The sequence below is a fragment of the Aspergillus bombycis genome (assembly GCF_001792695.1).
Source record: "Aspergillus bombycis strain NRRL26010 chromosome Unknown contig00056, whole genome shotgun sequence".
NCBI lineage: Eukaryota > Fungi > Ascomycota > Eurotiomycetes > Eurotiales > Aspergillaceae > Aspergillus > Aspergillus bombycis.
Window position 1 is genome coordinate 63,424 of NW_019170058.1, and position 27,852 is coordinate 91,275.

At 48.8% G+C, this 27,852-nt stretch overlaps 8 protein-coding genes across 8 annotated transcripts; 5 read left to right on the forward strand and 3 right to left on the reverse strand.

Annotated features, from left to right (window-relative positions):
• Positions 1-6,958: 6,958 nt before the first annotated feature.
• ABOM_006791 (alpha/beta hydrolase) lies at positions 6,959-7,879 on the reverse strand (the record flags this gene model as incomplete). Its single annotated transcript, XM_022533920.1, has 1 exon — positions 6,959-7,879. One exon carries the CDS (start codon positions 7,877-7,879, stop codon positions 6,959-6,961), a length of 921 nt encoding a protein of 306 aa, XP_022388075.1.
• A 789-nt stretch (positions 7,880-8,668) lies between these two features.
• ABOM_006792 (short-chain dehydrogenase) lies at positions 8,669-9,670 on the forward strand (the record flags this gene model as incomplete). The annotated part of the gene is made up of 1 exon (XM_022533921.1): positions 8,669-9,670. One exon carries the CDS (start codon positions 8,669-8,671, stop codon positions 9,668-9,670), a length of 1,002 nt encoding a protein of 333 aa, XP_022388078.1.
• A 2,259-nt stretch (positions 9,671-11,929) lies between these two features.
• ABOM_006793 (glutamate dehydrogenase) lies at positions 11,930-13,394 on the forward strand (the record flags this gene model as incomplete). Its single annotated transcript, XM_022533922.1, has 2 exons — positions 11,930-11,975; positions 12,064-13,394. 2 exons carry the CDS (start codon positions 11,930-11,932, stop codon positions 13,392-13,394), a joined length of 1,377 nt encoding a protein of 458 aa, XP_022388077.1.
• A 644-nt stretch (positions 13,395-14,038) lies between these two features.
• Positions 14,039-15,264, reverse strand: ABOM_006794 (SNG1 family protein; the record flags this gene model as incomplete). The annotated part of the gene is made up of 2 exons (XM_022533923.1): positions 14,039-14,928; positions 14,982-15,264. The coding sequence occupies 2 exons, from the start codon at positions 15,262-15,264 to the stop codon at positions 14,039-14,041; spliced, it is 1,173 nt and encodes a 390-aa protein (XP_022388072.1).
• Positions 15,265-16,333: 1,069 nt separating this feature from the next.
• ABOM_006795 (monooxygenase) lies at positions 16,334-17,929 on the forward strand (the record flags this gene model as incomplete). Its single annotated transcript, XM_022533924.1, has 6 exons — positions 16,334-16,420; positions 16,493-16,663; positions 16,742-16,876; positions 16,952-17,032; positions 17,101-17,551; positions 17,628-17,929. 6 exons carry the CDS (start codon positions 16,334-16,336, stop codon positions 17,927-17,929), a joined length of 1,227 nt encoding a protein of 408 aa, XP_022388071.1.
• A 431-nt stretch (positions 17,930-18,360) lies between these two features.
• Positions 18,361-20,250, forward strand: ABOM_006796 (fungal specific transcription factor domain-containing protein; the record flags this gene model as incomplete). Its single annotated transcript, XM_022533925.1, has 6 exons — positions 18,361-18,390; positions 18,458-18,585; positions 18,670-18,740; positions 18,824-19,443; positions 19,550-20,100; positions 20,157-20,250. 6 exons carry the CDS (start codon positions 18,361-18,363, stop codon positions 20,248-20,250), a joined length of 1,494 nt encoding a protein of 497 aa, XP_022388074.1.
• Positions 20,251-21,171: 921 nt separating this feature from the next.
• ABOM_006797 (putative MFS monosaccharide transporter) lies at positions 21,172-24,135 on the reverse strand (the record flags this gene model as incomplete). The annotated part of the gene is made up of 6 exons (XM_022533926.1): positions 21,172-21,874; positions 21,929-22,469; positions 22,546-23,169; positions 23,232-23,700; positions 23,749-23,880; positions 23,992-24,135. The coding sequence occupies 6 exons, from the start codon at positions 24,133-24,135 to the stop codon at positions 21,172-21,174; spliced, it is 2,613 nt and encodes an 870-aa protein (XP_022388073.1).
• A 1,695-nt stretch (positions 24,136-25,830) lies between these two features.
• On the forward strand, positions 25,831-27,824 carry ABOM_006798 (sphingomyelin phosphodiesterase; the record flags this gene model as incomplete). The annotated part of the gene is made up of 3 exons (XM_022533927.1): positions 25,831-25,956; positions 26,023-26,109; positions 26,184-27,824. The coding sequence occupies 3 exons, from the start codon at positions 25,831-25,833 to the stop codon at positions 27,822-27,824; spliced, it is 1,854 nt and encodes a 617-aa protein (XP_022388070.1).
• Positions 27,825-27,852: the final 28 nt, after the last annotated feature.

Consider the following 27,852-nt stretch of genomic DNA (forward strand, 5'->3'; position numbering starts at 1 on the left):
TTGGGTCCCGGATGAACGACTCGACCGATTTTCAGGGTTCCTGTTGGAAACGCAATCTTAGCCCCTATCCTTGTTTCCACTTAATTTCAGAATATCTCCCCTAACCCCTCTAGCTTGTAGTGCGTGAGTGCGCGCGCGTGTGTTTGTGTATGGGGTGGGTCAAGACTTAGGATATCAATGTGAAAGGGCCAATTTCCTCTCATAACGAGAGCAATTGAAATTGACCGAGTAGGGGAGCAGGTGAGAGGGGAATTACTTGTTTGTAAAAACACTCCTGCCTCGACGAAGTAGGACGGACACCCTGCGTCGAGACGGAGATGGAGATGGAGAGGACTGGAACAGGGTTTTGATAGAAAACGCCAGTCCTCTTCCAGGATGGTATTCGTTCATAGACATCTGCTAGACAAGGTCCATCTACATACGCGCGAGCCAGACACGGCTCATGACCAAGGAACAGACCGAGGAGGGGGAGGGGAAAGATACAATGGGCAAAGGACGGAGATATAGTTCTTTAGAGAAGGGGGGCCCATTTGAGAAGAATATGAAACGGGGTGCATGAGACATACATCAATTTTTTGAGAAAAGGGAAAAAGCTGAAGAAGGGAAAGAAGAAAGGGGAGACAAGAAACGGCCGAGAGGGTAAGAAAAAAGAAACAGCCTGCGGAGCTGGACTGAAGTGGATTTGTAGTATATTATTTCGGTGCGACTAACAAGAACGGGTCTGCCCGATGGAGTAACTCTTGGGAGACGTTGGCAGGCCCGTAGAAAGAAATTGGAGAGTTTGGAAACGGTTGGTAGGCTATAGATTGGGAACAAATAAAAATATAAATAATATGTCTGGATCTTGGATTATTTTTTGTGGTTTTTTTAATAGCCAATAGTGCTAATTGTGCAGTAATAAAGTACTGCCAATAATCATCATCCCACCAGATCTGGTCTACCCGGGACATTTTCCGTCAGGTTGGGGTACCTTATTTAGTTTCGAGGGTTAAATTATTATGATTATAATTAATTGGTTAATGATGCAATGTAATCGATAATGCAAAGCGAATAGAAACTTTTTCTTCTTCCTTTTCTTTTTCTACTTGAAAATTTCCTACCTAGAAACTATTAAATAGGAATGGAAAGAAAAAGAAGAGAGAAAAAATTAAAGAGGAAGAAAGATAGGAAAATAAAATTGAAAAATACACCTGACAAAAAATAAACCAGAAATTAAAAGAAAAGCGAAATATAAAAATAACATCAAATAGGCTATTACAATACAGATCGATGCAGGAAAGGGAGGGTACATACTCTGTCCCTTTAGCGGATGGCGAAAAACAAAAGCCATGGTCATCGCGTGTCCTCTTCTTGCTGGTAGTGGATCCGGGAAAATGGATGATAGGGCCATAAGCCCAAGATTCGAGATATCCGTGCAGCTGCCCTCATACTTAGAGTTGTGGCTTAGAGCTGGATTAGGAAAGGAATCTATATTGTTTGTCCTCGAAGTCTCCTTGGATCCTCGTATCCATCCTACGATTCGAGATTAAATTACATGAATTAAATGGACAATATCGCTTTCCATGTATGTTTGTTTACATTTTGCATCTTACGTATGTCAATTTTCGTTTAACCCGCAGATCGGTCTGACGCTTCACGAGAATGAAAAGCGGGATGACCTACTCACAGATCCGACTTTCAATGTCAATCAGGAGAAGAAAGGGAAAAAAAAAAAAAAAAAAGAAAAAAGAGGGGACGTCCCATCAAGCCTGAGATACACGATCGCCGAATCAGATCCACTCCAGACAACTGTAGAAATCTATCCCCCTAGTAGTGAACCCCATACTGTACCATGGTTTGAATTTACATCAATAATTGTTTCCCCGTGATTGTGACAATACGCTGACAGACACTCCTACCTCTCACCTCCTAGTAGTTGAGGTCAATGCATTATAATTATATAGAACAATGCTGTGTAACTACCAGTTTATAGCTTATGCTGCTAGCCACAGAGCTACGAGGTTGTACAAGACATGGGCCAGGGTCCACATACAAGAACCATTTGGCCCTGCCTTAGAAGTTAGGATCATTTTCCATGTATGGATGTATCTATATACTATATGCACATATCCTCTTGTACGAAACTTGTAAAGTGGAAAGATAGAGCCACTCCGAGCCAATTCTTGCTCTTTCTTACTGCTATTTTTATTTTAGTGTTGTCACACAGTATCCCGGGCTGTACCTGGATTATCCTCCAAGCAACGAGAACAAAATTGTAAATGTCTCTGGGGATAGGCTTGTAGATGAGCGACATGTTATCCCAACTGGTGACGCTCGCATCTGCATCTGTACGTCTAGGCTACTACTCTGCCCTCATGGTTCAGGTGACGCTAGACATTTACATATAGCAGTTTTGGGTGTGTTGGGTAATTGTTTGATTTAGGTAAACTATGGATCAATTCACTCACTGAAAAGATATCAGCACTATCTACATACCACTGCACGCAGGGTCAACTACCACAAGTAGATGCAGCAGCAATAAAAACCCTGACCCTACTGAATCTTATGCTGTGCAATACAGGCATGTCTGTACAGAGTACAGTCATATATCGAGGTGATTCCTACCTACCTAGGCACATGAGGTCCACACCATGTACCTAGTCGGTATTGTAATGTAATGTAAGGGAGAAATTTTTTAGTAAGGATATCCCCATCCTTCAACCGCAAGTTTCCCGACACCAAGATGCTTATGATAATAAGAAACTGAAATGATTTCGGAAAAGGGATTCATTGTCTTGTTGTCATTTGTCTCTTTTTTATTAAACTGAATTCTTAAATCAAAAACTTCGCATATATTGTCGGCTGAACGGCTGGGGTCTAGAGGGATTTGCCACATCGTGATGCGGACGGGAGATTTTGCGCCTTAGTCAGATCCACACCCTGCAATGTCAGGTGTCTACCGCATTAGTATGCGAATACCGTTGCTGGATACTAGTAGAATCGACGGTGTCATAGCTGACATTCAGCCAATATTTCCTCCCAGTCATTATTACTAATCTTCTGTCCAGTCATCGTAGATCACGCAAGCAGATACGTTCCTAGAAAAAGCAATAGTGACCCAGAAAATCCAAGGGTTGGCTCCAGACATTCTGCTCGAGCCAGAAGCTGACGTGAATTGGCACCATAACTGCATAACCATGTATTGTATACATCCAGTGATGTTGTAGAGAATGGAAGGATGAGCGGTGAGCAGCAACAAGCGAGTTGCCACTGCCGTGACGTGTGGTTGAGGCGGCATATTTCTGATGCGAATAAGGAATATATCACCCCTGGCAGAATCTGATAGATACACTGGTGGATGTGGAATGTGATGCAGACATAATTGATGCATCCCGCCCGTGTTCTGCAACCTCGACCATGGTCCTTAGGCTGATCTCTGTTGGGACTGTTGTGTTTTGATATGAATGGAAGATTCGAGGGACAACAATTTCCCAACAGCGTCTTCAAGACCAAAGATCATGAGTGGTCGAGGTCTGTAGGCTAGAACTGATGTTGATGCAGTCGCGAAACTGCATAGCGGTGTGCTGTAGTATGCGAGATCGCCGTTGGCTGTGTCAGTTCATCATTAGGTTGAAGTCGAGTGTCCCTAAGGTGTTTTTTTTTACCCCGCTCTTAATTGTTTTTCCAACCACCTCTTCACAAAGAATGTATTCGTTGATCTATCTCGAGAAGTGATCTCAGCACAAAGTTACTAGGCCAAGTTTAAAACCGATGGACCAATGCTTCGCGCTATCAACGCCAAGTCCTACAGCCCCATTATATGCAGGATAAGAGCGGCACATCCTAATGACTTAACGCCGAAGGGATGATCCCGAAGGTATTTCCAGGAATTCACTCACATAAGGTGCAAATGCACGTTTACGAGACCCATGCGTACTATTCCTTCTAGCTTAATTGGTGGACTGACAGACGTAAGGGGTACTGGATGAAGTTTGCCACACTACAGACGGGACTATTCTCCTTTCAAGGTGAGGGATTAGGCGACCTTTGATTATAGGTTGTCCAACTCGGAAGGATATAGGTAGATAGAAACTAAATTGATTTCGATAGATAGATCGAGCTATGTATTGTATGCTAATTGCAAAATTACATGCAGGTACATACGAAGACGATCTGTATACTAGTATACATACACACCTCCTATAGGCCAGCGGGCCAATCGATAAGTTGATGCCTAGCTATGAAGATATCACAAGATATAGTGCGGTTAAGCAAGGTGCTAGTTTCAACTATGTGAACACCTCAATATTGAGTCGGTATAAAGACACCCTCTTCGGAAAGCCGCGGAAGCCACAGCGATCTGCGCTCAGCCTCGCAGATTTTGCCACTGTGGCGTGATAGATGTCCAGCACATATGTGAGAGTGCATAGAGCAGGCCGCCAGCCACCATTTCTATTAGAGTGCATTAGCCACAATTTGCCACAAAGCCTATTTCGGTAAAGAATAAACACTTTGTAGGTCAGTGCTTGCTCCCTTTGTTGTCTCCTTGTCTCGGATGAACCTCCCAAGTATTACTTTCAGGATGGAAATGCCTCGCATCTTTTTACCTGGATAGTCAAGCCTGCCGACTGTTTCAAGCGGTGAAACAATTTCTGGTGCTGAATCCTGCTTTGCTTTGTCCAAAGAACATACTACCGGTCGACTTTCTCGTCTTGAGCTGTGGGGTAGCTCTAATGACGTCTTATTTTCCCTCCCGAACATGGCTCCCCTGCTAATGCAGGGACCTCAATTAGGAACAAGTACAGTGCAAGCCGAGCCTTATGAGGGTGACAGTGAATAATCGTGGCAGGGGTTGCGATTGGGCATCAGGAATCCAAGATCATATACGGAACCCAAAGCAAGGAATAACAAACGAGAGAGCACTAAGTAAAGTCCAAGTGGAGAACTTGGGATACGCTTAACACTATACGGATGGTTGGGCATATGGCTTAATCCAAATTGGCCATCAGTTCTTACGTTTTGGCCGAATCCAGCCGGCATAGGGCAAGGCGTAGGAGGTGTCAACTCAATAGTCCTTATTTGATTATCTCTTTTAGGCCACACATATACCCACGGCGGCACCATGTCCTTGTAATGGTGACTCTCTCTCGTTCTTCTCCTTGAATTATAGTTATGTCAACGACAGCGTGGATACATTTTTTGAGTAGACTAGCCAGCATTGGTAAGGCTATCATTAGGTAGTCTAGTTTGAATCCCGATTCCCGGCCTCGGCCTTTGAAGAACAAGTTCCCTTCCCGCGGTTCTCTCCCTTTCCATTTTCTTTCCTTTCTTTTTTCTCTGTTCTTATTTTCCTTTTCCTTTTCCTTTTTCTTATGGGAAAATTGTCCTAACCATGTGTTTGGGCGACGTATGTTACTTCGGGAACACTATGAAGAGGGCGACGGCACGTTACCTAACCTGATCTATATCGCCATTGACACTTGGCCCTGACGATCCCTGATTCTTTCGCACCCTCTTGCTGCATCTCTGTTGTTCTCAGCGGAGGACTGGTCAAAATCAACAGTAATGAAATTCGTAATTTTCGTCTTATTCTGAGCCGGGAAACATGGATTCCTGGTCGATCGTATTGACAGCAAGCGGTTTGAAGCCATTGTCCATGAGAATATTTCCGTGTCAGGAGGTCATTCGAAGACCCACTCTCTTTGAGATCCTTGGTCACCAAGACCTCTATTCATCCAGACCATGTGGAAATCTGCAGATCAGCGACGGTGATCTTGTTCTGATATCTTGGCGTCGAATGTCTGTCATATCCAATTGTAGCCACAAAACCCAATTATGCCTTCAAAACCAATGTCAAAAAAAAGAATAACCCGGTGTGAATCTCAACTCCGACAGACTAGTGACCATCCCGTCTCCATTTTCGCTTGTATTTCCTTTTTCTTCTTCTTTTTCATTATGGAGAAGAATAACCTACGTATCATTGTCCCCCTCCCCACCGCCAAACAAAGCATCGAAATGGGTGCCTAAACTCAACAGCCTCACCGATCAATCCCCAAGATGATCCTCCCTTCGGCCGAAAGTGCGCCACATGACAATAGTCCCACCAGGATCATGGAACCCCGAAGTTTGATTTCTACTGACGATACCTTGAAATGGTTCGCTGCTTGCATATGGATAGCGTCGCGGGCCTCTGCGATGGCCCTACCAAAATATGCAAGGGCTATCACTGCGCGCTGAAACCTATGGGGAATTCTGTAGGCGCCCAATCAATCGGAACCCATGGACTCTGCCAGTTTCTGCGCTTCGGAATCCGCGTCTACCCCTTTCGTGCGGCAAATCTGATATGGACACAGCGCATCCATGTCGTCGCGATGGGACTGTCGAGAGTGCGGGAGAGTCTTCGGCATGCTGGAGCTACCTAGGGGAGCTGCCGTTACCGAGGCTGTACAGGTATCATGTTGGTGAATTTTCTCCTATATAATCTTCCTCAGTTTTTTCAGACGTGTTTGGTGTTAATGCCTCGTTACTTTACAGACGTCCGTAATCTTTGTCTTGAGCATTCGGAGGCTCTAAGTTGAAATACCTTGTTTCTCTCAAAAGTACCTACAATGCCCTTGCACCAGCTGGGAGTAGGTCGTTGGGGGTCCAAGGCACATCCACCACTTCAAACGGTGCTTTTGCCTAAGACATGTTTTACTCGATCATCGCCGTCTAATATGCAATATCGCTGCTGATATGGTGACCGGTGCACTGTGATCACTGATCACGACTCCAAATCACCTCCATGGTTATTCTAATCTGCTTCTTGAATGCCTGAGCTCCAAAAGAAGAGAACACATGGTTTCTCCTTAGCGTCTACCAACTTGAACGATTAATCGCATTGCGATGCAGGCGAACCATTTCATTCCTAGTTAACTATATACAGGGTTAAAGATCCATATCCATTATTCACGCGTGTAAACCATATCATTTGGTAAGTCTATTGAAGGTTCTTTCCAAAGAAATCAACCAGCTTGGGGCCAGACTCATTCAGATCATCATAGATGTCAAAGTGGTTCTTGCCCTTCACAACGAACAACTCCTTAGGCTCCTTCGCAGTCTCAACTGCCTTCTTGCTGTAGTGAAGCGTCTGCGCCTCACTGCCAGCAATCATTAATAGAGGTCTGGGCGAGATGAGGTGCTGGAAGTTGAACGAGTCGTAAGGAATCATAAGATCATAGCTGACGGGGGGCACCTTCTGAGTCGAGCGCTCATGCTTTCCCCTGGCCGTTCCATAGTACGCGACAGCGTCCTTAAAGAACGGGTCCGCATCGTCCGCCACATTCGTCGCATCGAACATGGCAGGGACCTCACTGGGAATACCGCTGGCGACGTTAGTCCGCCACTGGCCGGCAAACTGAAGGGCACCGGCGATAGCCTGGGCATTCTCCTTGTTGTGTTCATGCACACCTCCGTTGCGTGTCATGCGACCGACGCAGGCCGCGCTGACGGTAGCCAGAGCGCGGATGCGAGCATCCGACTGAGCGGCGTAGGAAGCGTAGCCGCCCGAGGCGCAGATGCCCAGCACTCCGATCCGCGATGCGTCCACCTGATCCTTCAGTGTTGTCAGGTAGCTGACGGCTGCCTTGATGTCTTCGACACGCTGGTGGGGGTCTTCGAGGCCGCGGGGCTCGCCGGTGCTTTCGCCTTGGTAACCGGCGTCGAAGGTGAGGGCGTAGAAGCCGGCCTTAGCCAGAGCTTTCGCGTGGTCGGTCGAGGTTTGCTCTTTCACACCGGTCATCGGGTGGCTGACTACCACGGCGGCGCCTTTGCGGTCTGGGGCACCGTCTGCTGGTGCGTAGAGTTCACCGCAAATCTTCAGGTGGAAGGATGGGAAGAGGACCTGAGTTGGGGAAGACATGGTGTTGGGAGATCGGCGATTGAATCGGATAGATTTGACGTTGGAATTAGTTTCCGGACAAGGATTTCATATTGCAATGCGATCTGTAACAGCGAAGCTGCTGTTGAATGAGAGTGCCTTCGTACATCGTGTTTTAGATATTATGAAGAATCGTTCAGGTCGAACCCCAAAGAAGCATGAAACCTACTAGTAGCTACGACCATGACGTAGCCAAAGTCCGAAATACTTTGGCGGAACCTAAACTGTTTCGGGCGAAGGAAGTGTTCTCAGGCTTGGATTGGCCCTTGTCATTGGTTCGTTGGGTCCTGAGAAATACAGTAGTCTTACTAAGTAGAGTTGGAATCTGATTTAGCGTCCGATGCACTGGGATTCGGCCGAATTTTTTGAAACGATCGGCATACCGTCGGCCGAAGGAATTAAAGGCTGTGATTATCTCCTGATGAGGGATTACCCTCCCTCCGGAGTTTGAGCGGACATAGGGGCATGTTCAAAGTGAGTAGAATAGAATGGTAAGGAGTTAAGAAGGATTTATAATCAAATAGTGTTTGTCGCTGACGGACTGCGTATAGTAACCATCGGGGTTATCGCCAATAGCTTCTTGTGAATAAGCAACGATGGCAATTTAGTCAGTACGACTTGGGTTTTAGTTAACAGTCTAGAAGGAAAGTATTGTGATATAAATTGAGCTCGTGTTGCTTAGGATAGATGGTTGGTTCATCTTCTCTGTTAATCAACACAACATCCTCCCTAACAAGCACTTAACTTCTATTCTAGAATATATATTCAGCAATGTCCTCTACACAATCAAGATATGCCAAAGCTCATGAGTCCCTTCAGGGACCTGGCGATGCACGACCTACCGCGTTACAAATCGTCCACGATGAAAACCGGATAAACGATCTCACTGACAAGGTGATCATGATCACAGGCTGTTCATCCGGGCTCGGCATCGAGACCGCCAAGGCCCTCTTCCACACAGGAGCGACACTATATCTGACGGCCCGAGACCTACAAAAGGCCAAGACCGCATTGAGTGAGATCGTCGATAGTCCACGAGTCCATCTTCTCCACCTAGATCTGAATTCCTTGGCATCCGTCCGCGCATGCGCTGAAGAATTCAGATCTAGAGAGAGTACTCTGAACATTCTGATCGAGAACGCCGGCGTGATGGCATGCCCCGAAGGTCGGACTGCGGACGGGTTCGAAACGCAGTTCGGCACAAACCATCTAGCTCATTTCCTGCTCTTTTACCTGCTGAAGCCACTTTTGCTCTCTTCATCAACCGCTGGTTTCCACTCCCGAGTGGTCGTGGTCGCTTCCAGCGCTCACCGGGTTTCGTCGGTTCATTTCGATAATATCACTTTAGAAGGCGAATATGAACCATGGAAAGCCTATGGTCAAAGCAAGACAGCAAATATCTGGACGGCTAATGAGATTGAGAGACGCTATGGCTCAAAGGGTCTTCATGCTCTGAGTCTGCACCCTGGTGCGATCGCCACCGAGCTCCTTCGTCATGTCTCGGATGAACAGAAATCCGCGTGGGATGGGGATGACTGGCTCAAGAAGTATTGGAAGAGTCCTGAACAGGGAGCCGCGACTAGCGTCTGGGGTGCCGTAGCGAGGGAGCTGGAAGGCACCGGAGGAAAATATCTGGACAACTGTCAAATCGCAACACCTGCTGAGCCGACCAAGCGACATGGACCAGGCCATGCTCCGTGGGCGTACAACCCGGATGGTGAAGCAAAACTTTGGGCGAAAACCTTGGAATTACTTGAGTTAAAGAACGAGTAAGACTGTGATGTTATTCATTAGACCAATTTTCAATTCCTTATAGAAAATGCTGCGATATGGGTACTAGTCACTACGAGATTAATGAACTTGGGGTTGAAAAGAAAACAAAGGGTTAGCACCAAAATTCTGGTAACAAGCAGTATGAAAGCGACCAATAAAAAAAACACCTGACAATGTAGTGAGGCGACTTGTATCACTGTGCTGAGATGGTCACACATAAATCTTCTTGGCTGTGTATAAAGCCATCGAATGCATACGTAGTGCTGTAAACAACAGGACAAATATAAATGAGGGGATGGAAAGGACGCCGTTATCGGAGCGGTTATCAGACCTTATTTATGACGGAGAGACTTCGCATAATCGTCTATTACCAGCAAATCTATTCGTGGATTCAGCATTCCTGATCGCTGCCCAAACCATAATTGAGATGCATTAGCCGAGAGCTTGGCTGACGATCTTCCACTAAGAGGGCAGGTGTGGGTACACAGCCTCGTTTGAGACTTTGAGTCGCCCGGGGTTGAATGTACGATGCGCTCCTGTTATCAAGCCCGGGGTAGACATGAGGTAATGATATTACTGAATATGATATGCGAGGGAGACGTACTCCCGTATACTCATGAATCATTGAGTCAGGACTGGCTCGGGATCACCCCGCCAGTTACTCCGCATTAGTAGAACCAAACGCGATGTCGTCTGCTCCCAGAGGCCTTTTCGGAATACGGATGGTTGTTTTAGACAAAGAAACAGGAAATGTCAACACGTTGTTCGAACCGAGTCCTCAACCGAGTTCGGTCTATACAGGTTGGCAGAACTATACCCAGATTATAGATACCATATCGTAGACTCATTTAAACGATGCCCTTCTAGGATATCGTCGCCCAATCCTGAATTGACAATTATCCCATGGGTGTTTGGCTAAATTGAAAAGTGGCCTTCTTTTGAATCGGCCAACATTGTAACCCTGAAGTTGTATTGGTCGAACCCGATTCGGATTTCCGTATCCGGTATGGAGGCGGAGGGCGGCGCTCCGTGCCGAGAGAACTGCAGTCGGGCAAAGCAGCACGACAACATAACCCGCTTTCATAATTCTTCCGTAGACGACAGAGAGATACATCGTAACCATCTCTCTTTGCCGTGAGGAAACCCCGTCTTTGTTGGACGGCGGGGGTCGCATGACCCTCACCCCACGTTAAACTAAATTGGAGCGTGCGGTGTAGCACGTCCCGCCTTTAGCGAGAGGAAATGATAGTACGTACTATTCATCCTTGTTTCGGAGGAATCTCCATCATATCAAAGAGGAAGGGAGCGGTTGGTAGTCCATGCGCCCCCGACCAATTGGTCTGAGCGTTGAGGGGGGGGAAGGAAGTGCCCCGGTGAATGTGGTCAGATACTGCAATCGGTTAGTAGTTACTGATAAGGTAGTGAGTAAAATGATCAGATAAGAGATTCGATGGAGGAGCCTGTGGGGCCTCAGGAACGCCGCTCGAATGAGGATTAGCGGGATACACGTGAGCCGGCACTTTGAATCGGGACTGGAGGATTCGCCGGTCTTGGCAATGAACATGGTACAGTACACAGTGCAATGGACCGACTGTGAATTCAACCACGAGGATTCCAGATGTTAACGGTCCTAAGGGGATAGAAAGGGAATCATCCTTTGAGAATGTTAACCCAGCATCGATGCCCGACTTCTTCTCCCGATATCGTTCCATAAAAAGAATCATCTAAAAAATTTCGAGCCACGAGGATTTCCCGGAACCAAAAGCGGACTGGCGGGGGGCGGGTTTCCGCCGATAGATAACGGGCAGATTATGATGACCTTAAAGTATCGAATAACACACCCGAAGTTCGGACGTTAACCAGTGCGCTGGTGCCGGCCTTCCGCTTAGCCGCCTAGTCCCCTACCTTAATTCATTCAACGAATCATCGACTCGAACGGCCCACCTCCACTCCTACTGTCCTCCCCCGTCGGCCATTCCCACCCTCTTTCTCGTCCGACTCCGGCTCAGTGCTCGCCGCCCTCCGCTGATATCTGTCCGGACATAAATTCCCTTCCTTTCTCGCCTCAAGTCTCTTCTCTTTCTTCTTCACTGCTCCAGACATCTCTCTCCTCTCTCTCTCTCTATCCTTAAATATCCTTGAATAGCCTTGACTTCGGTCAATTGACACTTTTTGCCACCGGTTTCTTATCGATACTTGATAAGCCCCTCACCTTCACCTTCACATATTTTCTCAAAAGAGACCCAAAGCAAATTCAAGATGTCCAACCTTCCCATTGAGCCCGAGTTCGAGCAGGCCTACAAGGGTATGTAATCTGAAACTTATATTTCATTGATCTATTCTTTTTATATATAGATCTTTTGTCGGATTGTTTCTAACAAAAGTTTTTCCAGAGCTCGCCTCTACCCTTGAGAACTCCACTCTCTTCCAGAAGAACCCTGAGTACCGCAAGGCTCTCGCCGTTGTCTCCGTTCCCGAGCGTGTCATCCAGTTCCGTGTCGTCTGGGAGGATGACAACCACCAGGTTCAGGTGAACCGTGGTTTCCGTGTTCAGTTCAACTCCGCTCTCGGTCCCTACAAGGGTGGTCTTCGTTTCCACCCCTCCGTCAACCTTTCTATCCTCAAGTTCTTGGGTTTCGAGCAGATCTTCAAGAATGCTCTGACCGGTCTGAACATGGGTGGTGGTAAGGGTGGTTCCGACTTCGACCCCAAGGGCAAGTCCGACAACGAAATCCGCCGCTTCTGTGTTTCCTTCATGACCGAGCTCTGCAAGCACATCGGTGCCGACACTGACGTCCCCGCTGGTGATATCGGTGTCACCGGCCGTGAGGTCGGTTTCCTCTTCGGCCAGTACCGCAAGATCCGCAACCAGTGGGAGGGTGTCCTCACCGGTAAGGGTGGCAGCTGGGGTGGTTCTCTGATCCGTCCCGAGGCCACTGGCTACGGTGTTGTCTACTACGTTGAGCACATGATCAAGCACGCCACCGACGGCAAGGAGTCTTTCGCCGGCAAGCGCGTCGCCATCTCTGGTTCCGGTAACGTCGCCCAGTACGCCGCTCTCAAGGTTATCGAGCTCGGCGGTTCCGTCGTCTCCCTCTCCGACAGCAAGGGTTCCCTGATCGTCAACGGTGAGGGTAGCTTCACCTCCGAGGAGATCAACACCATCGCCCAGATCAAGGTCGACCGCAAGCAGATCTCCGAGATTGCCAACACCGAGGCCTTCGCTTCCAAGTTCAAGTACATCCCCGGTGCCCGTCCCTGGACCCACGTCGGCAAGGTCGACATCGCTCTCCCCTCCGCTACCCAGAACGAAGTCTCCGGCGAGGAGGCCCAGGCCCTCATCGACGCTGGCTGCAAGTTCATCGCCGAAGGTTCCAACATGGGCTCCACCCAGGACGCCATCGATATCTTCGAGGCCCACCGTGAGGCCAACAAGGGTGCTGCCGCCATCTGGTACGCCCCCGGTAAGGCTGCCAACGCCGGTGGTGTCGCCGTTTCCGGTCTTGAGATGGCCCAGAACTCTGCTCGCATCAACTGGACCTCCGAGGAGGTCGATGCCCGCCTTAAGGGTATCATGGAGGACTGCTTCAAGAACGGTCTCGAGACTGCTATCGAGTACGCTACTCCTTCTGAGGGCGTCCTTCCTTCCCTCGTCACCGGTAGCAACATTGCTGGTTTCACCAAGGTTGCTGCTGCCATGAAGGACCAGGGTGACTGGTGGTAAACATTCTGCGAATGTTTCCCCTCAAGTCAGCTTCTTTGATTCATGCTTCCATTGATACCTCTTGTTTATGATGATGATCCTTCTTGGTTCCTTTTGCCTGTTTAAGCGCGGTTGGTTGATAGAGGCGCCGGTGTTCTTGCTTGCCTTTTTTAACCATTATGATTTTAGACATCGTTTGATGTCTTGCACATAATCATGATTTATGAATAAATATTATTATACTCAAAAAATTTTCTTCATCCAATTCTCGTCTGAAAGTATCACAATCATTAAGTGTTGTAGTCTTCCCTATCAAGCAGTCTGTGACTGGTAATGGTACTAAACCGCACCTTCTCTTTTGTACAAATGAATCTTTCATCAACTGAAGTAAGCCCGATTTGTTCGATACTTCTTAAATCAATCAAACAGGATTAGACATCTCATTAATATGTGTGTATAGTACTAGTATATACATATCATTAAGCTAGCAAACTGCATAAGATTCCATCAGGCTGGCTAGAATTTTTCTGATGTGTTTGTTTTGTCCTAGACTGGAACCAAACCAAGGTAAATATGGCTTCTCTATAACTATATATTGGAGCTGGAGAAAAAGAACAAGAGGTAGAAAGCATAAACGAAGAGGGGAAAAAAACCAGGTCTATCAATCAGGCCATATCCTCCTTCGCTGTTTGACTGGTCGCTTGGACAGGGACGGCCGGCTTAGTGCGCTTCCTCATTCCAAGAAAAGACAGACCAAGAGCAACAACCCACTCGGACCATAAAATGGGAAGGGCGCGATATAAGTGCGGGTTGCAGCCATCAGTCCAAATCTGAAGCAGGATCTCGTAGAGTTCGTGGGCAGGGAAAACATAGCCCAGCCAGTAGAACCCTGGCGAGAGCTCAAAGGGGCCGATACTGCTTGAGACATTGAGGATGATCCAGGTTAACATGAAGAATGACATGAACTGCATCGGAATGAATGCCGTGGCAGCGTCGATGATCAGAAAGTTTAGGTGCATGACTAGCCAGATCGCCATCCATGTCAGCCCAAATTGATCTGACGTGGCGTTCCAATCCTCCCGGAAGGCCCATGTGTAACCACTCATACAGAGGGAGGCGATGAAGGTATGGCAAATGGAGAAAGCCAGCCGGAGGGCGATATTCTGCTTTAGTGATAGGCCGGAGAAGATGTTGAACTGTGCGGAAATACCGTTGAGCGCCATGAGAAAAAAGAACTGTTGCAGGATGGGCATGACCATGGAAACAGTGTTGTAGTAGAATCGAACTCCTTGAGCAATAGGCCGGAGATCAATTGAAGAGCTTGAGATAGGATTCAGCACAGTTTTGGCGATGTATGGGTCGGAGACATTGGCGGTGGATAATATTGTAGTTCCATTCATCTGGTCATAAGCACCGGCTGTACCATGGACGAGCTGAACCAGCATCGAATACACACTTTGGGCATAGGCAGAGTATTTAGCTCCGTTCCAGATATAAGTCAGTGCCTGAGAGTTATTATACTCCCTAGCGGCTTCTGCGGAAGAAACCGCCGTGGCTAAGCGGGAGGAAGCATTTGCTTTGGAATATATATGGCACCCCAATAGTGACCTTTGCAAACAGCATTTCGCACATCCTGCTCCGTGGGGTATTCGTCTACGGAATGTCGCTGGATGGTTGGAAATGACGGGCTTTTTAGTTGATCGTACGCTGTCATGACGGACTGGCCTATCACGTCCTGATCATAATCTATAAACAAAAGTTTCATCATGCTGAATCGAATCGAATCGTGATAGGCAGTACCATACAGATAACACATGTTCGCGAGAAACAGCAACTGGAGAGAAATAAACGCTCCTGCCAGCGCACCGAAGAATGGTTTTGGCAGCTGCATGTCGCTGGCTGAAGGATTGGGATGTTGTCGGTATGATTGATGATGGTATTGGTTTTTCCAGTGAAACAGAATGGCAAGAAGAAGCCTTGGGTAAATAACGATTGACTTCTTAACATACAATGAGATGAAGAAGAAAGAAGAAAAACGAAAGAAAGGCGCCGCCTAGGACCAGGGAAACCCATAGGGGACTGACTGTTCCCCTAATATAGCCCATGGATTTGCCATTGATAAACCGACGTCCGACATCCGAGCGGATAATTCACCGAGCTGTAGGTTATATCCTAATTCTGCGCCTCATTGGGTTTCCCTTTTCACCTCCGGCGTAAGCCCAGGCCATGATTGCTGTTGGACCCATTGAGTCTAAGCAACTGAGGACGTTGTTCTTAGGGCAACCTCCCTGTCCGCTTAGCTAATCGGAGCAAATTAGCTAAGCGGGTGGCATTAGGCAGTCGGACTGCCTGCTAATCGGATCCAAGATCGTCTCGTTAGTGAAGCTACTAGCGACAAGGAAAGGACCCTTTGCCTGCCGGTAATCCGACCTCGAGCAAGGAGCCGGAAGTGTATTCTATTGAGTCCATGGTTACTGAACACGACGATCATCTATTCCCCCCCAAAAGAAGACAAGGATCTGTCGTCGGAATCAGGCAGTTTCAAGGCCTTGTTTGTTAATGTTGTCTATTTGTATTCAGTTCATATCAGGGCATACTCTGGAGTGGAATATATGCCCCCCGAACTACTAATACCGTTCAGTCATAACGTGTCCATATCCTTGCCAGATTGAGCCATGGGCAATGCAACGCAAACGTTCAAACGAGAAACCCCACCCTGAGACGATGATCATCGCCCATCGATCGTAGTGGAGAAGAATTCCATGCTATATACCTAGTCCTTGTCGCTTCCAAGAAACTATAAAAGTGTCTGAGATTCGTCTATAAGATGCCGAAGTCCTCAAGATTAGCCTCTCCGTTAGCGAAAAAGGGTTGATTCCATCTATTCAGATCTCCTATCTTTTCTTGACTCTTTGATTGTGCTCTTTGAGTTTTGATATCGCGCATAGTCCACGAACAGCATGCCTATCAATGTAGTCGTTGTTGGCGCTGGTCTCGCTGGCCTGGGTGCTGCAATTTCATTGAGCCGTGCAGGCCATGAGGTCCAGGTCTGATGATCCCTATCTTGCTGTGTATCCTGCACTGTCTTGGAAGGTGGAGTTGACTAATCCTGTTCATAGGTTATTGAGCAGTCAGGTTTTCTAAACGAAGTTGGCGCTGCTATCCATGTGGCGCCCAATGCCACCCGAATTCTCAAGGCCTGGGGATGTGAATTGAAAAGTTTACATCCCGTCTACTGCAAGAAATTACAGGTGTGGGATGCCTCTGGGAATCTCATGTGGACCCCCATTGTGAGTTACTGCTGGTGTTTCTGTTTTTGCCGGCGTAGCTGTGAATAGCCGGAAGGCCAGGTGACAAAAGAGCGTCAGATTGCCCTAAATACCTCAGATGAATGGCTGTTGACCCATCGAGTTGACCTGCATAATGCCCTGCGCACCATAGCCACTAACGAGGCTAATGGCCGTAAAATCAACATCCGCCTCTCTTCGCGTGTATTATCAGTGGTACGTCATTATGCACCCAATATGGCCCTGATTGTACCAGGTGGCGCTTACTGATCTCATATTTGCTGTCCACAGGATGCAGAGGCCGGCAAAGTGGTCCTCGAGGATGGTACCATATATGTCGCTGACCTAGTTGTTGGGGCTGACGGTATTCATGTAGGCTGTCCTTCAAGAATCATGATTTACATAACCTACCTGATACTAAAGTTATCCAATGCTGCCAGTCTCGCACCGTTCAGGCCATCGTCGGAGAAAACAAAGGACGTCAGAGTACCGGCCAGAATTGCTTTCGTTTCTTGGTATCCATGGAAAAGATACAGGCCAATCCACTAACTGCTACACTTATGGCGAAGACAGGCATTGATGGCGTGCATGTCTTCGCGGCGCATGACCGACGCACCGTGGTTTATCCCTGTCGGAGTGGCCAGTTGCTGAACGTGGCGGGTATTCACCCTGCGGGCAAAGAGACGAACGCCAGAGATTCATCATGGCTTGATGGGGGCAAATTGAGCCAGTTGATAGAGACTTATCAGGATTTTGGCGAAGAGCTTCAGGAGATGTGTCGCCTCGCGGAAGATCTGAAGCTGTGGAGCCTGGCTTCGCGCAGGCCAGCTCCCACGTTCGTGAGAGGCAAATTGGCTTTGATTGGAGATGCTGCGCATCCCATGTTACCTCGTAAGTAACTTTTATATGCGTGCAATTGGCTTTTTCCCTCGTGCTCCACTTTGTATACTGATTGGGTGCGCCGCAGACCAAGGACAAGGCGCCGCTCAAGCATTCGAAGATGCGGCAGCGCTTGGTGGGGTGATGACGGAGGACATGACCGTAGAGCAGATCCCGCAACGTCTGGAGTTGTACAACAGGATGCGGTACAAGCACGCGGTGACCGTGATGATGATGTCCAAAACCCACGACGAGCGACGGGCGGAGATGTTGGAGGAGCTCTGTTCCTATGTGTCTGACGCGGAGGTGCCTAGGGATATGTTCGCCTTCACGTGGCCGTCAGACCCAATTGGGGATGCACATCAACTGGTACAAGAAGCCCAGTTATAGACATAACGACCCATGTTGTCTACAAGAATTGATCCCATGTGGATGTATATTCGACTGCAATGCTCATAAATTTACCATGAACATACAGACACTGTGCCAGGGATATCCGTATTGGTAACAGGAAGGCATACAACAATTGAGGCTGTAGACGTAGCCCGTCTTGCAATGCTGTCCCCTCGTGTAGAACAATACAAGTTATACAACGCAAGGGCAATCGCCGAATGGTCACGTTACTCGGAGATGATTAGCTAAGCGGCTCTGTATCAATTCCGGACTAGGCCATGAGGTAATTAATGGAATTAATGTGCCCCTAAGGAGTGGAACTTGAAGTCTCTAGGATACTTTTTCTTTTCCTGTTAATTTCAAACTTTTTGATAATTATCTCGGTGTGAAGTCCAATCAAATTGACCAGCCAGGTGAGTTCGTTCGATATGCCCAAGGAGGACCCAGTTCCCAGAAGGGTAACGGCCTGTGATGCGTGCTACAAACGAAAGGTACATCCATCCATACTACACTATATAGCCACAGTTTACAACTGCCTCGGATCAGATCAAATGTGACCGCGTTGGTCCCCAATGTAACTGGTGCATTCACCATGATATGGTCTGCACATTTTCGTCAGACTGGCGTTCGAAGAGACGACGTCAGGATGGCAGGTATAGATAGACTCGTATTTTCTCAACCTCCTTCGATCTCCTTGACAATCAGTCATGACCAACCGTGAAACTAATTCCTCATAGTAGCCAAAGAATTAGCTTGATCGACCGTATTCGGCGCATCGATGAACGCAGAGCAGAAGCTGCAGCCATAGGTTTGTACTTGCTTGTCCCATCACCTTGTTCATTTCATCTTATCCTTTCATACATTGGATCGCCTACTTACTTGCTAATGAAGAAAGACCACCCGAAAAACAGCCTGTCCAACTAGAGCAAGCATATCCGCTACTGCCGTCCCCCAGGATCATTCACTTTGCAGGTTGGAAGATTGGAAATATTGCTCCGCAGATAGGAATACCGAGTCTTCTCCCAGAGGGTCTCCGCTGGATTGAGTCAAGAACCGGGACTGTTATTCCTCTTCCAAACCTTTGCCATGCTCCATGGGAGAAACCACCCCTATCTTCTACGTCCCCCAACCTAGATGGTGTCCATGAGGCCGTGTCAACACCTTCTGGGCTTCCCGCGCGGACGGTACTGAAGCAGTATCTGGACATGTATACTTCATCGGCCATCCGCGCAATCTTTCCTGTCATCAACTCGTCACTCTTCTCCCAGACGATACGTGCAGCCTATTCGCTGCCTGGCCACGATACAAGAGCCCATTCTCCTAGTTCAAGAGCATGCATCTTCGCTTTTCTCGCGTTGGTTTCTAGCTTAGATCATCCTGCCACTCGCTGTACAGCCCCTAAGCCGCCTCCTATCCCTCGAGACGAGTATGCCATGAAAGCCCATGCTCTTTTGCCATCCTTGCTTCAAGAACCGCTCAACTTGGATGCATTGCAGACAACTCTTCTACTGGTACTGAAATCCATTCTATTTTGCTGTTTTATCTTTCATCAAAAAGGAAGCTTCAAACTTCAAACTGGGAACCTGCGCTAATCCATTCATCTTGATCGATCCCCAGTCAATACTAGGGATACTCACCGGCGAACTGCAAACAGCAACAAACTATAATTCGATCTCATCACGTTTCATCATCGCTCTGGGAGCTCACACAATGGGAGATCCATGCGCGATGCCGGAATCTACCGTCAGTGGTTCCAGAGACAAAGCGACTAGGAAACACCTTCGCGACCTTTTTTGGCTCTGTTATGCCCTTGACAAGGATCTTTCGTTGCGTACTGGGCAGAGCCACTGTCTCAGGGATGAAGATTGCGATCTTCAACTACCACCCGGTTACACCGAGAAATTGCAGTCTGGGATGACATATTCTGCGATCGAAAATGCACACAGCCTTCTGTTTCCAATCGATCTACGGCTTAGCATGGTCAAATCTCGAATTTTCACCACTCTCTACTCACACCGTGGACTACAGAAAAACGACGCTGAAGTCATTCGATCAATCCGGGAACTAGACGAAGAGTTAGAACTCTGGAGAATATCTATGCCCTCAAATCTGAGACCTAAACTATCATTCGCAAAAGAAACCTCCGAAGACCAGCGAGTCGACACGATGTATCTCGTGCTGACACATCTAAACTACTACTTCTGCGTTAACATAATCCACCTAGCTGGAAGTCGATGCGAAGCGTGGCGTTCGACTTCCACACCGGCAGGGATGATGGACGGACTACGCTTAAGCCTAACTTTATCCGTGGAAGCTAGTCGATCCCTTTTACTCTTTCTGCATTGTTCCAAATCACTCGTGAGTGTAGGGAGCTTTTGGTAAGAGACCTATATGTACAGAACTTGGCTTTCGTCCTTATTATACCAACTACACACAGCGTTCTTCTAACCCTCTATTGGCCATCTAGGACTCTCCTTTTCTATCCCATGTCAGCAATGCTCACGATATTCTGCAACCTGCTGGAGAATCCACGTGCTGAGAGCGCGGCGAGTGATACGCAACTCCTGACAGTAACAGAGCACACGACTGAGCGGGTCTTCCTGAGACAAATTTCTCGAGCTGATAAAGCCGCCCATCTGCAAGCCATCACCGGATTTATTTCTAGTCTTCGAGATCTTGCCCAGCAGGCGGTTCGACAAGCAACCAAAGAAACGAGACCATCCAGAGTCGTTTTTTGAAGTGTCTCGAGAATGGTCTGGATGAGCATTAGTTAGTCACATGAGGAACATGCTGCGATATTATACGATCTAATGCGTGATGGACTTGACTAGAGTATGTGTTGATTCACATATTCAAAAGCCGTAGGGTCGTGTAACTCATTTATATACACGAGAGTTCTTTTCCCGTACATTGTTGTTCCCTCTATATGGTATATACTTCATGTGTTGGACCCTCACTTCATAGAGGAATCTATAACATTACTCAAAGACTCTGGGCATATACAACTATAGAATTATTTACTCCGAACATCGGCCCAGTCAACCGGTATATGCACTGGTCTAGCTCAAGAGGTACCCTGCATAAGCATACCCTAAACTTTTTTTTCCCTCAACGCCTCGCTATGCTAAGAAAGCAAGAGCAAACTGTAACCGTCAATTAAAATGATAATATCGCGAAATAGGGTATCACAAAAAGTAGAAACACTGCAAAGAAAAATACAGTCGAAAGCGAGATTAGCATTACGATTCAGGCCAGGGGGCCAAATCATGTTGAAGGCCGCCGTGGGCAGCTGAACGGGGTTGCCCATTATTAGCCAAGTCGGGCTGAGATGACGATTGGTCAGAAAGGGTAACCGCTGGCAGCAGGTCCGACAGGACGCTTCGCCGTCGTGAATAGACTCCGCCCACAGAAGGGTTTTCCTTCTCGCGCTGGACAATATTGGGTCTAGAGCGGTGGCGACGTGGGCGGCGGAGGTGTTCGTTTGGTACCGGGTCAACCTGCTTCTTTGCAGCAGGTACTAGGTTCAAGTACACCGGAAAGATGGCACCGGCGCAGAAGACAGCAACGAGGACACTATATGAGAATGACATGCCCCCAGCGAGGCTGGCTGCATATTGTGCGAACGGAAAGCAGGCACCTCCGCTGATCGCTGTCGTCAGAAGCGTTGCAGCGGTCTTTGTGTGTTGGCCTGCGCCGCGGAGAGAGATGGCGAATATAATGCTAAATGCGCCACTTTCAAAAAGGTAGACCATGAGAGCCATGGTAACCGCCGCGATTCCCGTCGTTTTCATGCATAGTACGGAGAATACTATCATTCCAATGTACGATATAAGCAGAATCCATCGTGGCTTCAAGAACCATTGCAGAAAGGCGGCAAGGAAACGACCAACCGCAAAGATAGAATGGGCGATGGTCAGATAATCAAAGGAGCTAAGGCGGGAACTGTGTTTCGAATAAGTGAACGTCCAGGAATATCGAAGTGAACCGTCAACTTACTTGGGGTAGGCATCCTCGACAAAAGCATTGAAGCTTTGCGAGATTACTTCCTGTCCGGCGACGTAGAAAAATTGTGAAAACACTCCTAGTCCTAGGGTCAACCAGACCACCGGAATTCCAGCGACCAGGGTCATGTTGTCGTTCCGACGCCGGTTTGCTAGCTCTTGAAGATCCTCATCTGATGCCTCTGGGATTGGTAGGTAATAGAAAGCCACAGCCAGAAGCACGTCAAATAACGCAATGCCCAGATAAGTCCATTGAACATCAACCAGAGAAGAAACGTCGGTCACCTTTTTGAAAAGGACCTTTTTCGCTAAGAGCGGCGAAACTACGCTTCCTATCGCTTGGACACCCTGCGAGATATTCAATCGGATCTCCGAATTCTCTAGGGGCCCACACAGCGCTATGAACGGGTTGGCAGCGGTTTCCAGTACTGCTAATCCAAAGCCAACGATGAAGTTAGAGACGATGAAGGCAGAATACGAAGTCAGAACAGCTGAGGGCCAAAATATCAAAGTGCCGCAAGCGTAAATACACAGGCCTGTGATGAAAGTCGACTTGAACCCCCCAATGTTTCAGCACCGTGCGGCCCACCAGCGGTGGGCCTATGAAATAACCCCCGAAATAAACGGCGTTCAGGCCCAACGATCGCCAGGCGTCTAAACGAACAATATCCTGGAATTGATTGTTGAGAATATCCAGCAACCCATAAGCGAATCCCCACAGGAAAAACAAGATCGTCGTTAGGGAGATCGGCGCAATGGATTCCTTATTGCTTAGCTTCAGCATATTCGCCGGTTTCTTCATGTTGACAAAGTCGAAAAAGGTGATACTAGGTAGGTATGAGGTGGTGATAGTTGTATTCGCTTCCGCATCTTGAGGAGGCGGGTTATTGGCCATCAGGAACTCTCTGAGATCTATTGAACCATCCGTCTCTCTCCGACTGGCACTGCTACCACTGCCTGACGGGGAGGATTTACTATGGTTAGCGGACTGCGAGCGTCGTCGCATGTTGGGACCTGGGAGAGTTGGAAGGGGCGCAGGTTCAGTAACATCTGGAATATCTGGGATATCCAGAGGCCCAGCCGTGGGGGCATCTGGTACGGTCGTGCTATCGTCCGTGTCCCGAATCATCTTTGGAACGATTCGCGCTACGAGAGGCTTAAGACTAGGCACACAGGCGCACATGACCGACACATTGACCTCGACCACCGACCACATGAACGAAAGAGAAGCATACCCTTGTCAGGTCAGCATGGGGCGTTAAATAGTTGGTTGAGGGATGAAGCCATGTCACACATACAATTTAGGTCGTCACCGCTAGCGTCCTGCAGGTGGATCTCTCTCAGCAAGATTTGGCGCGATGTAGCTGCATTTTGAAGGTAGGCAATGCGGATAACATCAACTACTGCAACGAAGAAACCAAAGCTAAAGGTGATGACAATGATGATTTTCTGTTTCCGCGGAAGACGCATTTGAGTTAAGATGGGGTTTGGCAAGAAAAGAATGGCCAGGTCGGTAATGATGTTCACCGGAGAGGAAGAAAGGTATAGCGTGAGGATATCGGTACAGTGTGCATTCGGGGCCAGGGGATAGGAAAAGGCCGCGCCAACCGGACGACATTGAAAGACGTTGACCAGTGTGAGCGCCAATCCGGCGGCATTTACGACAAAAAGAGTCACATAATTTGCGCAACGGAAAACCCTTTCCCCTTGGGTTAGAGTGAGATAGAAGACGAGGATGGAGGTTTTGACCGCCATCAACGCGGGGTTCTATTCAATCAGCAATCGGAGCCGACCGGACCTGAGCGGACAACTCACATATAGCACAGTGAATGCATAATTGGCTCGATTGAGGCTGTACCGGTCACTCAGAGCTATGTCGTCATCATGAAGGCCTAGGCCTTTCCTCGTGGCATAAAAGAGGGAGAATGAGAAGCCAAAATCGATGACCTATGTAACGTCAGTCATTGTTTTCGCCGTTCGTCTGTTCTTTTCCCCCCATGCGATGACGCTCGAATTCCAGCATTCGTATGCAACCGACGGGCGAGACACCAGACATACCCATGCCAACAACATCAAATAGTCATGTAGTCCGACTTTCTTAACGATGAAAACCCGCGAGACGAAGCGCAGTGCGACAAAGACGGAGGCGATGACGAAGAAGACAATGGACACGACCAGCACTTCTGGTCTGCGGTCCTCCATGGTGAGCGACCGCGACCACAGCACACGAAGCCTCGCGTGAACCCCGGAGATCGCAGAGTAACAACCCAAGGGTGTTTCACGACCATTCAGAACTTATCGCAAGAGAATTCGACAGAGAGGTAAGCGTTAATTCTCGAGGTTGAAACGGCTCCATGGTCATCGAATGCGGAGGAATCGAGAAAAGAAAGAGGGCATCCCCGATGACGAAAAAAAATTGACCGAGTACAGAGTAAGAGAGTGCGTGCGTGCGTGTGTGTGACACGCAGACCAGGAAGCTTGTTGGAGGGGCGGAGGCTGGAAAGACTGGATGTGTCGTTATTGAACTTGGCAATATTAATATTAATCGAGGTCAATTTACCCGAGAAAATCCGCCAAAAGAAGAGTCTATCACGCAGTCGTCAGACAGTGAGAATTTGCAAGAGACAACGTCAGAGAAGGAGGAAGAAAGGTTGACGATGAGGAGAAAGCGGAGAAAAGAAATTGTGTGGTTCGGCGTGGGTCTTGTTCGCCCAAGGGATGAGATCCTGCGTATTTTGATTTGTCTTCAATAGTTTGCAGCCTCCTCACGAAGGTGACGATGACTGGAATTCCAGTTTGCCATGGACCTTTTGGGAAAATTGGACTGGTAACCTGAAGTTCTTCCTTATACTCCGTGGAGAGTCAAGGGAAGCGGCCGATCTTGAGAAAAGAAGGTATGTCTTGGGCTTGTCGTTCGGAGGTATGTATGTACATACAGACATACATGACTTAACTTTCACTTCATCCGTTCTGCTTCCGGTCTTCTTTCCTTTCCTTTTTTTTTAACCTCATATCAGCTCGTCGTTTCTGACTCAGCCACTTTTTTTTTTTTTTAATTTATTTTCGCTTCATCCCTCGCATGCATGCAACCCAATCCGTAACGATGGGATTCTCATCTCTTCCGCCCCCCCACACCAGGATAAGAAATCACAAGAACCATTGTTGCGATCAAGATCGAAGTCCATTTCCCATACATGCCCCACGCATAATTCGAAAGGATCTGAATATAAGCCCTCTCGTACAGGGGGATCTACCGTGCAGTTGGGAACGTGTGACACTTAATAAACTTACTAGTATTGATTCTGATGGACAAAAATAGGACGGGGTTGGAACAACTGCAGGATTCGCTCTTGGCATCCTGAAAGGGACAATGCCTCGGCTGCAAATCAGGAGCAGTTCGATCAGATCTATCAGTTCGATTGATGAGGATCTTCATATCACAGAGACAATTACGACCGCCTGAAGAATGAAGTAACGCTGTCCATGTACAATGGTCCCCCATACTTCGACTAACTCTCGCTAACGCTTGACTAGTGACCATCGTGGCCCTTCTCCACCATGTCAGGCGTTGATTTTGTGACTAAATCTAGGTGCGGAGAACGCTACGGAGCCTACCGCTCGCTCGCGATGCAACCCAAGCCATCACATGGGCTCGTCTCCCCTCGATTGCCCTGAGTTCTGCTCTCTGCCCGGAGGCAATAGGCCAGAATGAAACGTCCCATTCTTCAGGACGATCAGTCGGCTTCCGACGGGAAGCGCTGCCTCAGGGGCTGGAGTCGTTGCGACACCCCGCTATAAAGCCGGCAGGTTCTGCTCTGTTTCGTGGACAGGACTTGAGACAGCGGAAGATAAGCTGCAGTGTGGTCAGCGATCTTGACCCCATATCAAACTAGGGACATGAGACCAGCTTACTTCCTTGCGGCCCTGGCCTCTCTGGCTGGCACTCATGCTAATGCCGAGGCCGACTTGGCTGGCACGATCTGGGACGATTTCAAAGGAGCAGTCACCTGTGCTGGCTGTGAGGTATGTCGGATGGACACCAAACTATCCACGGAAAGCAAGATGAGCTGACTCTCGTGACTCTCGTAGGGCCTGCTGGGGGCACTCAAACTAGTAGCTGGTCTGGGTCAAAGTGCATTGGAACATGTTGTGACGGACGCATGTAAGCTGGCCGGGGTGAGTAAATGCTTTCGGACGGAGTCCATCACCAGTCAAAGTCTAAAAGGACGTCGGTTAATGCCTCATGCCAGATCGAGGATGACGATGTTTGTGAGGGCGCAATCAAAGAAGAAGGCACGGCCGTTTATTACACCCTGAAGAATTTGAAGGTCGGCTCGCATACGTCCAAAACCTTCTGCTCAAGTATCGCCGGTCTTTGTGACTACCCTGACGTTCGGCCATACAACCTCACGTTCCCCGTGGCCAAATCCTCGGCCACTCGTCCACCTCCGAGTGGTCACTCTCCGATCCGGGTCGCACACATCAGTGACACGCACGTTGACTTGCAGTACACCCCCGGAGCCAATGCACAATGCACCAAGCCTATTTGCTGTCGTAGTTTCACCCCGGAGGACGCCCCCGGTAATACCTCGACCCCGTGCGGGCTCTGGGGTGACCATCACTGCGATCCCCCACTTCGTCTCGAGGACTCGATGATGGACGCTATCGCGGCCCTCGACCCAACGTTTTCCATCTACACGGGGGACGTTCCACCACACGACATCTGGCTGGTGAATCAGAGCGCAGTCCTCCAGAGCTTCAACTCCACCTACTCTAACCTGGGGAAACTGGGCGTCGTCTACGCGGCCCTAGGGAATCACGACACAGCCCCGGTCAATCTCTTCCCTTCGGACAAAGTCCCGGCCTCCCACAACCCCCAATGGGCCTACGATGCCCTGGCCAGCGACTGGTCCAGCCTGGTCGAGGGTTCACCCAGCTCAACCACCAAACACGGTTCCTACTCCATTGTCCACCCCAATAGCAACCTCCGCATCATCTCCTACAACAGCGTCTTCTACTACAAGTACAACTTCTACGCCTTCCAGGAACCAATGGAATACGACCCGGACAACCAACTCCAGTGGCTCATCTCCGAGTTGCAAGCCGCCGAGACCGCCGGCCAGCGCGTCTGGATGATCGCTCACATCCCCACCGGCAACACCGACACCCTGCACGACTACTCGCACTACCTCGACCAGATCATCAACCGCTACAGCGCCAGCATTGCCGCCCTCTTCTTCGGCCACACCCACACTGACCTCTTCCAAATTTCGTACACCAACTACACCGCCCGCACCGCCGACTCCGCCACCGCAATCGGCTACGTCACCCCATCCATGACCCCGGACTCGGGCGCCCCAGCCTTCCGCATCTACGACATCGACCCCGTCACCTTCGCCGTGCTCGACTACACCGTCTACACGGCCGACATCAACAGCACTAATTCCCCCAACACCCCACCGAAGTGGGTCAAATACTACTCCGCCAAAGAAGCCTACGGCTCCCTGCTGACCCCACCCGTCACCGACCCCACGGTCGAAATGACCCCCGCCTTCTGGCACAAGGTGACAGCCCAAATGGAGAAGGACGACTCCGTCTTCCAGGCGTGGTGGTCGCGCACCACGCGAGGCTACAACGTCACGGAGTGCACGGGCGAATGTGCAACGAATAAGATCTGCTCCCTGCGCGGCGGAGACGCCCAGTTCAACTGTGAGGGGCCGGGAACGCCGTTTAGTATTACGAAGCGGAGTGACGGTGTCAGCGAGGTGCATGTGGAGAGGCCCCTCTGTGAGGATGCAGTGTTGGCGAGAATTGTGGGAGGTCTGGCGCGGAAGGGAGTCGATGCGGAAAAGTTTGTTCGGGAGCAGGCGAAGCTTTATGAGAAGGTTTGAGTTGACTGGGGAAGAAGGGTTTAATCTC